Source organism: Calliphora vicina, chromosome 4 (genome assembly GCF_958450345.1).
Source record: "Calliphora vicina chromosome 4, idCalVici1.1, whole genome shotgun sequence".
Classification (NCBI taxonomy): domain Eukaryota; kingdom Metazoa; phylum Arthropoda; class Insecta; order Diptera; family Calliphoridae; genus Calliphora; species Calliphora vicina.
In genome coordinates this window covers 97074649-97088710 of record NC_088783.1, presented here as the reverse complement: position 1 = coordinate 97088710, position 14062 = coordinate 97074649, and the positions used below count along the sequence as shown (strand labels likewise).

Sequence of the window (14062 nt, the reverse complement as noted above, 5' to 3'; positions counted from 1 at the left end):
CTAGCTTTGCTTTGAGGACACCATTTTTGGTAAGAACTTCGGCACTTCTAACAGTAACATCGTGTGATTTACAGACTGATTGAACTATACCCTTAGGCCAATTGTTTCTTGGTAGATTATGATCAACTATGACGACAATATCACCAACTTGAAGGGGGCTAAATTTGTTTAAACCACTTTGTACGTTTCGTTAATGTCGGAAGATATTCTTGTATCCACCGTTTCCAAAATAGATCAGCAAAATGCTGCATTTTTCTCCAATGTTTTCGTAACACACAGTCATCCACTGAAAATTCACCCAAGGGCTTGTCACCATTTGAAGATCCCAAGAGAAAATGGTTTGGAGTTAAGGCTTCATCAGTTGTTGATTCTAGATCAACATAAGTTAGGGGTATAGAGTTAATAATGCGCTCACATTCCAGTAACCCATTGTACAGCGTATTGTCCTTAATTACGAACATGGGCATTATTTGTTTCAGTACTTTCTTTACCGATTGAACTAAACGTTCACAACTGCCTCCGATATGTGGTGCCGCTGGTGGATTGAAGTGACAGGTTGTTGATGATGACGTGAATTTAACAGTAATTTTTTGGAAATCAACATTTTTAAGAGCATTTTTTAACTCCGTTTCAGTTCCTTTGAAATTTGAGCCATTATCGCAATATATTTCAATAGGTGTACCTCTCCGAGTAACAAAATTTTGAATTGCTATAACACAACTGTCAGTTGTCATATCATATGCAACTTCTAGGTGTATTTCCCTTATAGTTAGACACGTAAAGAGTACACCCCAACGTTTCTCTTGATGTCGCGCAACTTTAACATATAATACTTTGTATTTTTTTAAATTATACTATAGTAAATAGATTTTAATTAAGATTTAAGAATTATGCTAGCCTGTAAGAAATTGTAATTTCATTGGCGAATTAAATAAATAAATAACGGTCCAAAATAGTCAATACCGACATACGAAAATGGACGTGTAAAGGGTGATAGTCGGGCTCTTGGTAGCATGGACATTTCAGGAACTACAGGTGTTGAATTTAAATTCTTACAAAGTTGACAATTTCTACGTACCTTTTTTAACTCAACTCTTAATCTTGGAATGTAAAAAGACTGACGTAATTCAGTGAGGCACGTGTCATGGTGAATGTGGTAACATTTTATATGAAAGTGTTGTATCAGCAACCCAGTGCAATAGTGATTTTTTGGTAATATTATTGGATGTTTTGCATTTTCATGTATAACAGGAGTCAAACCAATTCTTCCGTTCATTCGAATTACCAAATTTTCATCTATATAGGGGGAACATTTGTATAAGACACTTGATTTTAAAATTTGTCCGCTCTTGTTTGATAAGACAGCAAATTCGTCTTTAAAAACCTCGTACTGTATTTTTCGGTAAATGATGTTTTCAGCCATAGCATTCAGCTTAGATGCTTTTGGGAATAAATATGGTTGATTTCTTGACTTATGCAATTTCATCATCAATTTGTGAATGAATGTATAAACTTTGACAACAGTTTGAATAAGTCTCTTCCATGATGATAATCAATTAAGTTAGCATCAATTACCTCTAGGTGCATCATAGCAATATGAGTTTTAAGTTCTTCTGAAACTTTTGAAATCTCTGATTTATTTGGTGGCCAATCAGAATCATCTTTTTTTAAGAAAGGTGGGCCATCGAACCTACGATTTTTCATGTCAAATTTATATTCTGTCTTCCACTTTGTCGCATCATCTGCAACGTTGTATTTTGTAGGTATACATATATCTCCACTCTGATGGTTTGCTGCAATCAAGGACTTCTCCAATCCGATACATAACGAATTGCTTGACAAAGGTTGCTTCGGAGCAACTTTTACTTTTGCACTAACTAATGAAACTTGAATTCCATCTGCTGATGACACTCTTAAATACGAAACAGCAGCATAAGACAATTAGCTAGCGTCAACAAATATGTGTAATTGAACTGAAGACCCTGGCTGGATTGAGTACCATCGAGGAATTTTTACACTTTCAATATTAGGTAGAAGTTTAATCCAGATTATCCATTTATTGAAGATATCATCATTAACTTCATCGGTCCATCCTTCAGTGGTTCTTCAAACCTCTTGTAACAATATCTTTAAGTAAACAACGTATGCCGACAGGAAACCGAAAGCGTCGAAAATAGACATTAATGTTCTCAATATATCGGTTTTTGTTGGTCTTTTTAAACCAGATAAAACATCTTTATTAACGCGATTTAATTTTAAAGAGTATGTGAAATTATCATCAGCTGTTGACCACCACATGCCAAGTACCTTTTCCGTAGTCATCTCAATTGATTTGGGTCCAATTGGCACTTTATTTGGCTCTTCTAATTCACCAAGACTCTCTACTACAATTTTTGGATTTGATTTCCAATTTCGAATGAAAAATCCGCCTTTACTATGAATAAAGGCCACTTGTTTTGCCAAGTCTACGTAATGATGGTTTACGATTGAATCTACGGCTCTTGGAAATTGATCCTTGTATTCTAACGCATTTGTATTTTTAACATATTGTGCTGAGCTTGGAGAGCATGCCGCACCAAAAGTCATCACTTGCATTACATAGACATCAGGAATTCTAAAATTTTCGCCATTTCACCAGATGAATCGCTGTGCATTTTGGTCTTCCTTTCGAATTAGCACCTGATGAAACATTTCTTTGATGTCTCCACAAATCGCAATTTTTTTTCAAACGAAAACCATACAGAACAGAAAGTAGTGGTGCCATGAAATCAGGACCTTTTAATAACATGGAGTTTAATGAAACACCATTCACTTTGGCTGCTGCATCCCAGACCAATCGAACTTTATTTGGCTTATTCGGGTTTGTGACCGTAAATATGGGAAGATACCAAGTAACGCCATTTGTTTTATTAACTTAATTTTCTGACAATTTTCGAGCATAACCTTTTTTACCAACTCATCTATTTGTTGTGTAATAATTGGAATATGTTCAGGATTTGCCTTTTTCTCAAGACATTGAAGTCGTTTCATTGCCATTGAAAAAGTGTTTGGTACTTTTGTTACGTCTTCTTTCCAAAGTAGCCCAGTCTCAAATCTCTCGCCGGCACGTTTTGTGGATGTTTGAAGTAAGAATTTGGCACGTTTTTCTTCTGGTGAGGACAATTCGTACTTCCGTCAAACGTTTTCTAAAGACATGTATTCAGATACTATCATCTTTAATTTTTCCATTTCGTAATCACAGTTGCAGTGTTCAATCTTGTGATATCCCAGAGTTTTATCAATATTCGAATCACATCCGCCATGAATAACCCATCCCAATCTCGTTTTGGATGCGCAGGGTTCACTTATAACTCCTTCAACGATCTTTAATGAATTGCACACGTAACCATTGTTTAATCCAATAAGAATTTTTGGGCAAACGTTATATGTTGATATATGAATATTCTTTAAATGGCGATATGCTTCTAAATCACACTTGGAGACACTTTGTACTGGCAAAGAAAGATTTTTAACACTTCGTACATTAAAAAGTTCATACCTTTTTGAATTTTCATTACACCCCGAAATACAAACATTAACTTGCATAGATTCTTCTTCTGTGCGACGAGTTTCTGAAGTCCATTTTAGACACAGGCTATTACATTACCTTGTAAACCAAGCTACTCTCAAATATCATTTTGTATAAGGGTAACATTTGAACCATCATCCAAAAATGCAAACATTTCTACAGAAACACCATTGTTATACAAAGTAACTGGTAAAATTTTAAAGAAGGTTTTGGTGACATCTAAATTTGAATGTGTTGTTATTATGTTCTTATACCCTTCACCATGAGTGGCAAGGGTATATATAAGTTTGTCATTCCGTCTGTAATTTCTACATTTTTCATTTGCGACCCCATAAAGTATATATATTCTGGATCGTTATAGATAACGGAGTTGATATAGCCATGTCCGTCTGTGTGTTGAAATTAACTTTCCAAATCCCCTAAATAACTTACAAACGTGATTCATACATCTAAATCTCCGGAATTCTTCCGGCTCGGTTGCTATTTAAAATCGAGAAAATTGGTCCACAAATGGCCGAGATATAAGCAAAAAACCCATGTATTTTGTTAGTGTTTCATGAAATCATGTACATATATAATAGCATAATAAAAAGAAAACAAAAGTTTAGTTGTGCGTATATATGTATGTAAATGTGTGTATTACACATTGAGTATATACACATTGAGTATATTCTTTGTAAATCTTATTCTCTAACAAAATAGAGAGAGTTGTTTATAATGAGTTCTCATATGAGCAACTCTATCATACGTAAACAGCACAAACACCCAACAGCAACATTCTACATTATACAATGTTGTTGTTGGGTAGAATCTACAATGTGGAATAAAATGAGAATTACAAATCAAACACACGCGTGCATAATTTGTATGTATTTGAGAGCGTTCAGCGTTGCCACTCATGAAATATTTTTTCTACCAAATTTCAGATTAAAAACTACCAAAACCTACCAAATTTTAAATATTTGTGAAATGCTATTTGGATTCCTTTCAAAATTAATAGTTAAATTAAAATTATATTATTGCTGCTATAGCATTGCCCTGAGGATGAATATTATTTAATTACACTACAATCATAAATATGTCACATCTAAAAATTGTGTGTGAATGGTTTTATAATTGACCATAAGCCCCATATAAGGCCCATTTCTAAAACTTATTTTAAGGAGCATAAAACTCCTAAAAGTGTTGGTATGCCGTCAAAATTCAACACAAATAAGTTTCATGGCGATCGGTACATAATTGGTCATAGCTGCCCACACTCACGAAAATAAATTATTGAAATTTTAAAAGAAAAATGTTTTTGCTCACTACTTATTACCTCTTTTAACATAATTACACACAATTTAAATAACATGTGTTATAATTTTGAAATATTTAACATGTGTAAATTAAATGTATTATAATACGTTAAAAGTTTTAGTATTGCAAGGCCTTTGGCATTTTTTGAACTGAACACTACTAAATACGTACACATTTACTTGACCAAACTAAAAAATTAAGATAATTCTGTCTTCATATTTTATAAATAATTTTATTATTTTGGATTAACATAGTTTTTTTTTAAAAACTTTTTTAAAACTACCAATTTTGGTCCAATTGAACCAAAGCGGCAACGCTGAGTGCGTTTGGTTTATTTTTGTTTTATTTTTGTTGTTATTTTTTTTCAACATACAATTGGTGAAGGGTATACATATAAGATTCGGCACAGCCGAATATAGCTCTGTTACTTGTTAGTTTCAAATTTGTGCAGCAATTTATGATGTCTAGCTTCGCAGTTTTCAACAGAGCACTTTGCATCGGAACAACGATAATAACCATGCTTCTGGAGGCACAACCGACACAGTTTAAACTGATGAACTTTATACCAACGATCGGACAGTTTCATTTGGGAAAACTTTTCGCATTCGTCGACCAAATGATTTTTGTTACAAATAACACATTTATGATTTTCCATTGGTTTCTCCATCTCATGTTCATGCACATTACCTGTTGTTTTGTACGAAATAATTGATGGGCTGACTTTAGCTACTGCCTCTGCAATATCAAACAGCCATTTGGAAAACACTGATATGTCGGCATCTTTAAATGCAATATACAGTGATTGACAAAACAATGGAAACTTTTCCAAATATTTCATTAGTGGCCTAAAATCTGAAATAATTTTTTAAAAAATTTTAACATTTTTGTAGTATTTTATTTGTATACTTTTATTAAATTAATTTAACAAAAAACAAAGGACATAATTAATTAAATTCTAAAAATAAGAAAACAAAATTAAAAGATTTCTTTATTACGGCATTGACAAAACAATGGAAACTTAGGTATTATTTTAACAAATATGGTCTAAACATTGCAGTAACTCAATATTTTGTTGGGTATCCCTTATTTTTTATAACTGCTACACATCGACGATGCATTGAACCAATTAAAAATATTTTGCCATTCCCTTATAACCGCCTCCGATAAATCTTCCTTCCTGGTGTAATTTTGGGTCCTTATTTTACGATCTACAATTTCTCATAGATTTTCTATGGGATTGAGATCTGGCGATTGGGCAGGGCACTTCAAAACACGTACCTCGTTGGATTGTAACCACTCGGTTACAACGCTAGAGGTGAGTTTCGGGTCGTTGTCGTGTTGGAATCTCCAAACTAGGTGCATATTTTCCTCAGCGTATGGATACATAACATCGTTTAATATGGTTCTGTATCCTATACCTGTCATGGTATCTTGCCCTGAAAAACATCATCATACCATAATATTGCCACCACCAAACTTTACAGTCTTATCTGTGTACTTTGGATCTAATCTTTTTCCCTTTGGTCGTCTTGCAAATGTTCACCCATCACTGCCTCTTAAATTGTATTTGGATTCGTCGGAAAAGAGGACAGTATTCCATTTCTGTATCGACCAGTTTAAATGATCCCTGGCAAATTGTAGATGAGCAGAACGGTTCTTTTTAGAAATGTGTGGTTTTTTCACAGGACGATAGCAACCAAGGCCAGCCTCATTTGCCCTGCGACTAAATGTTCGGGTACTTATTTCTAATTTTAGGCTATTAACAACCTCTCGAAGAGTAATTTTTGGGAATTTCTTGAACTCTCTCGCTATTAAATTATCTTGTCTAGGAGTAGTCTTACGAGGTCTTCCATCTAAATGTTGAGTTTTTCAGAACCGGTCTCACAAAATTTCTTTATAATTTTTGAAACTGCTGATTTATTTATTGAATATTTATCACATATACTTTTTTGTTTTAAACCAGCTTTAAAATCGTTAATTATTTTATTTTTTAAGTCTTTGAAAAAAAACAATTATGCGAAAAACTTAGAAAAATAAATTGTGAAAAATTACCAAAATTTAAAAATAAAATAACTGTAAACAGGATGCTTTTTACATCGTTCTTTTAAATATTATTTTCGTTTTACACTTCCTTCTTGCATAGGTTTAAAAGTTTCCATTGTTTTGTCAGTAGCGAAATAGTGAATATTTTTAATTTTGTTCCCTTTTTTCAGAATATAATTATGTTGTTTGTTTTTCAGTTAATTTATAAAAATAAAACTATACAAGTAAAATACTAAAAAAAAAAAATTATTTTAAAAAATATTTTAAATTTTGAGCTACATATGGAATATTTGGAAAAGTTTCCATTGTTTTGTCAACCACTGTACATGGCCCAATTGAGTTTTGTCTGAGCTGGTAACTTGTCTACGAGTTCTTAAAGAAGCAAGGGATTGTTCATAAGAGCTTCTAAACCAGATGCTTCCAAGGTAGAACAAAGATTTCGAACTGAAATAGCGTAGCTTACAAGAACATCAAGTTTATCCGATTTTGGAGATGCTTCTGATCTAATTTTTTCTACAAGAGTATTAATTATTATTTCTGGGCGACCAAACAACATCTTAAGCGTTCGAATAACTTCTGGTACATTTTTTGGCAACAAGAGATGGCAACTTACAGCTTCGAAAGCTATACCTTTTAAGCATTTTTGTAAGCGTAAAAGGTTTTCGGAATTGGAGTATCCACACAGCTTTGTGCTTTCTATAAATGAGCTGATAAATAATGGCCATTCTTCGGGCTTTCCATTAAATACAGGTAAATCGGTAGAAAGGGCCTTGCGCGCTGAAAGTTGACTTTTCGATAAATTGAATGCATCTTTCTGTGAATGTATCTTCGTAATCGTCCCTTTATATTCGTTAATTTGTTCACATTTGTTTTCGGATCGACTGGGAGAATGCAATGAATTGTTATATTGGGGCAAATTCGATACCCATTCCTTAGTACGTGAGATGGATTCACTACGAATGCTTTCCGCAACATCTTCTGAAATTGTTAGAATTTCATATTTTCTTTCAAGAAATCGAGTTTCGAGTTTTCTTCCTCGAGGCGTTGAAGTTCTAAATTAACTAAGCGTTTTCTTGAGGACGTGGTGGAGCATATTGACAAAGCTTTTGTTTTATTTACAGAACGTTCACTTACTGGTCTATGAGCTACTTGTGAAGTGATACCACACATCACATTTATCGCATTAAACCATTTCATTAGTATCTTCCACGTTGCATTGGCCGCAACTATTACCAGGATAGTTCTTTTCATTATGTTTGATTGGTTTACTAGCATCATTTGGTGGTGTATGAAACATTATACAATTTATTAATTTTGAAGAATGTTGGAAATAAAACTATATGTCGAAAGTAAATTTTCAATTTAAAATATAAATCAATTATTTTATTTAGTTTAGCAATTAACTTCAAAATTAATAGTTTTCTCAATCAGAATTATTTTCCAACTGAAGTTTTATACAAATTATTTGATATCATATTCAAAGTTAACCTTTTAAATATTTTTTTTTTTAAATCAGGGTATAAAGATTAATTAAACATAAAGTTGAAAACATATAAACAAGTATTTATTTATAACACAACTGGTGAGGCTCCATTTGAAGAATTTGGATTCGGTGTGGAACGATACACCTCCAGGAAAGTGTTAAGTATTTCCGTCATTGTTCCTTCTCCCTCATATTTTTTTAAAGCTCGTTTTAATGTATCTACGAACCGCTTGGCTTGGCCATTTGGGCTTAGATGGAAACGGACGGTTCTCGTGTGTTGAATTTCACGACTGTTACACCAATTTTCAAAATTCTCGGAAGAAAATTGGGTTCCGTTGTCGGATACGAGTACTCGTTAAGAAATATCAGAGTGGCGAATGTCGTTATGGTCTTAGTTTCATATATTGCCGGGTACTTAGAATATGCGTCTATAATGATCAGGTAATAAATACCCTTTACTGGGCCTGCATAGTCTATATGAGCTAGGGTGATCGATTTTTCGACATTTTTTAAAAACCGGTTTTCGGTTTCTTCGAAAAATTGCAAAAAACCAGTTAACCGGTTTTTTGGCAAAATATTAAAACGCATAGAAATAAGAAGAAAAAAGTTTATTAAAATAATAGTTATTAAAACAAAAACAGATCATGGAAAAACATAACGAAAGAATTCTAATGACAAAAAATAAGCCGTTAATTCTAATTTTGATTGCATTTTTAATCTTCACAAGTTGAATTTTTTCTAAAAGTAGTTGATATTTTGTGATTTTTATTTAATTTCAAATGTCAACTACGTTAGGTTTTTAGAAAAACAAATTGGCAAAAAATTATATATACAATTTTTTGCACTTAAGGTCTTTGGGCCATATTTGACCTGGAGCAAAAATCTTGAATTTGTTGTTACGCACAATTAAGTTAAATGTTTTCAGAGCTTTGGTAGCACAAATATATATGTATCTTTTCATCATACCTGCTGAACATTATACTTGTATGAAAACTGCGATACCCCTGTTAGATACCAAAGCTATATTTTTTTTATCCTTCATAAGGTCTTCGGGTCAAATTTGACCCATTTTGAATTTTTTCAAAAAGTGAGTGGTTGATATTTTTGATATTTTATGACTTTTATTTAATTTCAAATGTCAATAACTACGTTAGGTTTTAAAAAAAGATTGACAAAAATCATATATATTTTCTATCTGTGTCAAATTGACACAAAGATCGTTAACGTCAATAAATTTGAAACCATTATGAAGGCTAAAATAATCTCTTAGGAATAAATATAGTTTAAATGCTTTGGAGTATATCGATTTTCTTAAAGTTAAGATTCTTAACACAATAAAACTCATAAAAGCACACTCTTAGGCTATTCTTGGAAAAAAACCTGGTTTCTTCGATATTCGAAATGTGAGCTTTTCAAAAAAACCGAAACCGACTTAACTAAAAAAACCAGTTATAACCGGTTATTAAAAACCGGGCCGATCACCCTAATATGAGCCCTTTCGATGCTTCGACTGGCCAGGAGTGTAAATCTGTCTTCACTGGGTCCTTTGCCGCTAGCTGGCACTTTTCGCATTTTCTAATAAAATCTTTAATATCCTTATCAATATTAGGCCAATATACGTAGCTTGCGTGCTTCGAAGTCTATTTTGGAGTTACTCGACCGCGTACAGGAGAGGGCGAAGGTGCTTATCGGTGACAGTAGGGTATCCAGCTCTATTGACTCACTGGAACATCGTCGCAATGTGGGTTGTGTTTCACTGTTCTACCGATACTACAATGGTATGTGCTCTGCAGAAATTAGGGAACTTGTTCCCGAAACCCGTAGTTTTTTACGCAACACACGTTCTTCGGCAAGGGCTCACCAATTCGTTGTCGACTGGACAGTGGATCGCACAACACATTACAGAGAAAATTCGTTCTTTAGCCGTACTGTCCGTATGTGGAATAATCTTCCTCCTGAAGTCTTTCCTGTCACTTTCAATATAGGAAAATTCAAATCTAATGTCCACAAACACTACTCCCTCTATCCTCCCACCCATAACCTATTTTCCTAGTTCCAACACAATGCTTTGCATGAGTAGGGGTCATCGCCTGAGTGCTGGTCCAAGAAAAAAAATATACGTAGCTACGGGCCAATGATTTGCACCGATAGAATTCTTTTTTATTTTAATTTTTTTTTTGCGCAAAAGAAAGCTTAAGATATTTTTGGTCAAAATAAATATTTTGTAACTTAAGATGTACAATTTTTTTTAATTTTTTTTTTCAAAATTGAATTTTTTTCCAAAATTGGCCGTTTTTTTAAAATTTGTTTTGCTCAAAAGAATATGTATTTTCCTTTAAGACCTATTTTGTCGTTTAGTGGGATGTGAGTGGGATATCTATCAAAATAAATATTTTGTAACTCAAGACATACAATTTTTTATTTTTTTGTTGTTGCAAAATCGAAATTTTTTAAAAAATTTCGATTTTTAAAAAAAAAAATTTTTGCTCAAAAGAAAGCTTAGTGGTTTTCCTTTAAGTCCTATTTGAATGGGAGTGGAATAAATATCAAAAGAAATGTTTTGTAACTCAAGATATTCTATCACAAGGGTGATGAACTCACACGGAACCCGCATATGTGCAATTCCACGAGAATCGCTACCACGACTGAAAACACAAAAACTCTTGAAACTTTTTTTCAAGATGATTTGAATAGTTTAAACTGATTATATTTAATTTTTTAATGTTTTAGGCTAAAATTGCGGCGAAAACTAGGCTACCAATTAGCTTGTAGTATGAAATGAATTTACGTACGACAATATTTCGAAAGAACTTTTTATTATTTTAAAATATAGTACCCTCTGAATGGAACATAAAGACCAAATTATTTTTCAGATACTCTTATTTTTGCTAAATACTATATTCCACTCTATAGGCGTACAAATGTCACGTACGATTATATGGAATTGCCCATATGTGAAATAGTAAACAAAATAGAGTCGGACTACTTGGTATACTTTGATTTCTACCATGAAGCTTGCGAATTAGAGTGTACCACCTTACAAACAAAAAAAAAAGTTTGCCGTATACCCCCTAATATGAAGTATTTCAGCAAGGCAGTTACGAAAATTTTTTTATATTTCTCGTTTGTATCGCATGATAATTATATGATTTGTAGATTATCGAGTCGATACGAACCCGCTCCAATTTAAAAAATTTCATAATTAATTAGTGTAGGTTTAAACTTAAGTATGTGTCCACTAAATTGTTCATCATATTTTATATTACATACCTTCATTCATGCTGTTTTGTATTCTCCGTTTCATTTATTTGATTTACGGCCATTTTCACAATGTACGATTATTTCATTTTAACCGGAAAATTAACTAACTGTCGGTTTGTTTAACGGGGACCATTTAACCAACGGTTACCGATTTACGTTTCACCATCATTTGATTACTTAACCAAAGCATTCAGTAGAAAGTATGGCAATAATGCATACATTTGTTTACGAAAAATAGTGTAATGAAAGATTGAAATATAAACAAGTAGGAGTGCTATATTCGGCTGTGCCGAATCTTATATACCCTTCACCAAATTATACTTAAAAATTTTAAATATTTTTAGGTAAACAAAATTTAATTTTTTTCCAGTTGTTTTTTGAATTTTTTGGAAAAAAAAAATTTTTCGATTTTAAATTTAAATTTTTTTTTTAAATTTTAAAATTTTTTTTTTTTAAATTTTAAAAAATTTTTTTTTTAAATTATAAAAATTTTTTTTTTTTTTAAATTTTTTTTAAAAAAAAAAATCGGGTTCAAAATTTTTTTCCCGATTTTGACCCATTGTAGGTCCAACTTACTATGGTCTTATATACGTCGTTGCAAATGTCTTTGAAATATCTATCATTAGATATCCATATTGTCTATATTAATGTCTTAGTAATCCAGATATAGGTAAAAAAATAGGTCAAAAATCGAGGTTGTCTTGGTTTTTTCCTCATATCTCAGCCATTTGTGGACCGATTTTGCTGATTTTAAAAAAAAAAAATTCTCGAAAGCATGTCTGACAGAATTATTGAAGATTTGGATCCCGAAGATATCTGGGGTCTTCAGAAAACTGATTTCAACAGACAGACAGACAGACAGACAGACAGACGGACATGGCTTAATCGACTCCGCTATCTATAAGGATCCAGAATATATATACTTTATAGGGTCGGAAATGAAAAATGTAGAAATTACAAACGGAATGACAAACTTATATATACCCTTCTCACGAAGCTGAAGGGTATAAAAATTGTCTAAAAGACGGCATAAAAATTAATAGTTTGTGTGTTCTTAGTGGTATAATAAAAAAAACGTATAAAACTCAAAAATATTAAGGTACCTAACTGTAAAATTTACAGAACAAACTGAACAACAATTACTGAAAACCAACAAGCAAAAGTGCACATTTGTTGTTTGGTTTGTAAGTGCAATATCCGGGTGGTATATGGATCACCCCGTGCAAAATTTACTTTTCTTCGCTTTACACTTTTAAAAATTATAAATATTACAAAAATATAAATGTTTTTCCATGTTCTTTTATTATATTTCTTACAATTAAGATGCTAACCGGCGAAATTTGTTCGGTTATATTTAACAGCAACTTTGTTGTTAAATAGTGTCAATTAAGAATTAATCGTACATTGTGAAATTCAAATTAGCCTAACTTGCGGTTAAAGTTCACGTTAACTTTTAATCGTACATTGTGAGAATGGCCGTTAAAGTAATAAAACATTAAATTAAGTTTCCCGTTTATTATAAAAGTTAATTTAATATCATATTTTTAATTAAAACTGGGTTCTTTTTTGTTTTTATTTTTAATCGTAATCGCAATATTGAATTCTAGACTTAGCATTTTGTAATGGATAATATTAATATAATTCTCTTTGTTTTCTGCTATATTTTTCAGTGTTATCTTTACAAGAGTTATGTTGCCGTACAATTGTCAGGCGTACCAGTGTATATGCAATCGATTCCTTACCTCTGCCTCCATCTGTAAAATCCACACTAAAATCATATGCTCTGACTACTTCCCAGTGTTTTAATACCTTAAGTAACAGCTCGAAAAGCAAAAATCGATGTAAAACACCAACAAGTAGTGGACGAAACAGTTGTTGCATTACGTGATTGTTTTATACTTTTGAATTACTTGCATTACAATTACAATAATATACATATTTACAAAGTATTTATTTTAATTACATATTAATAGCATTACACACTAACCTAAGTATCTAAAGTTGTTAATTTCATATTTCTGTTTACATGAATTTTTATTATTTTTTATTGATAAATTAAAGAAATACAAGCAAAATAAGATGTTAATATTTTCATTTATATTAAATAATCAATTAATTTTAAAGTTTATAGTTTGTTATACACGTCTGCTTTATGCAGAAACCCATTTGATGTCAAGAAGTTTATTTAAGATAAATGGATATGTTTTTATGGCACAAATGATCCAAGAGATAGAGCATGTGGAGGTTCTGGAATTTTAATTAAAACCCGATATCGATATCTTTCAAAAATTTTGAACAAAACTTAAAACTTGCTGTTGAACACGCCACAATATCTGGAGAACTTAGATGCCACCCAGTACTCAAATTACACTCTATGGCGAGCTACAAAAAAATTAAAAAGACCTGTT

General features: G+C 32.1%; 1 protein-coding gene across 3 annotated transcripts in view; it reads left to right on the top strand.

Annotated features, from left to right (window-relative positions):
* The window catches only part of Rab40 (RAS oncogene family member Rab40), an 86511-nt gene extending 72771 nt beyond the window's left edge, over positions 1-13740 (top strand). For all 3 annotated transcript variants that reach the window (XM_065507122.1, XM_065507125.1, XM_065507124.1), the window contains exon 5: positions 13325-13740. In XM_065507122.1, the coding sequence (XP_065363194.1) occupies positions 13325-13542 (218 nt within the window). In that variant the 3' untranslated portion in view covers positions 13543-13740. The remainder of the gene's footprint in view (positions 1-13324) is intronic.
* The last annotated feature ends 322 nt before the right edge of the window (positions 13741-14062 follow it).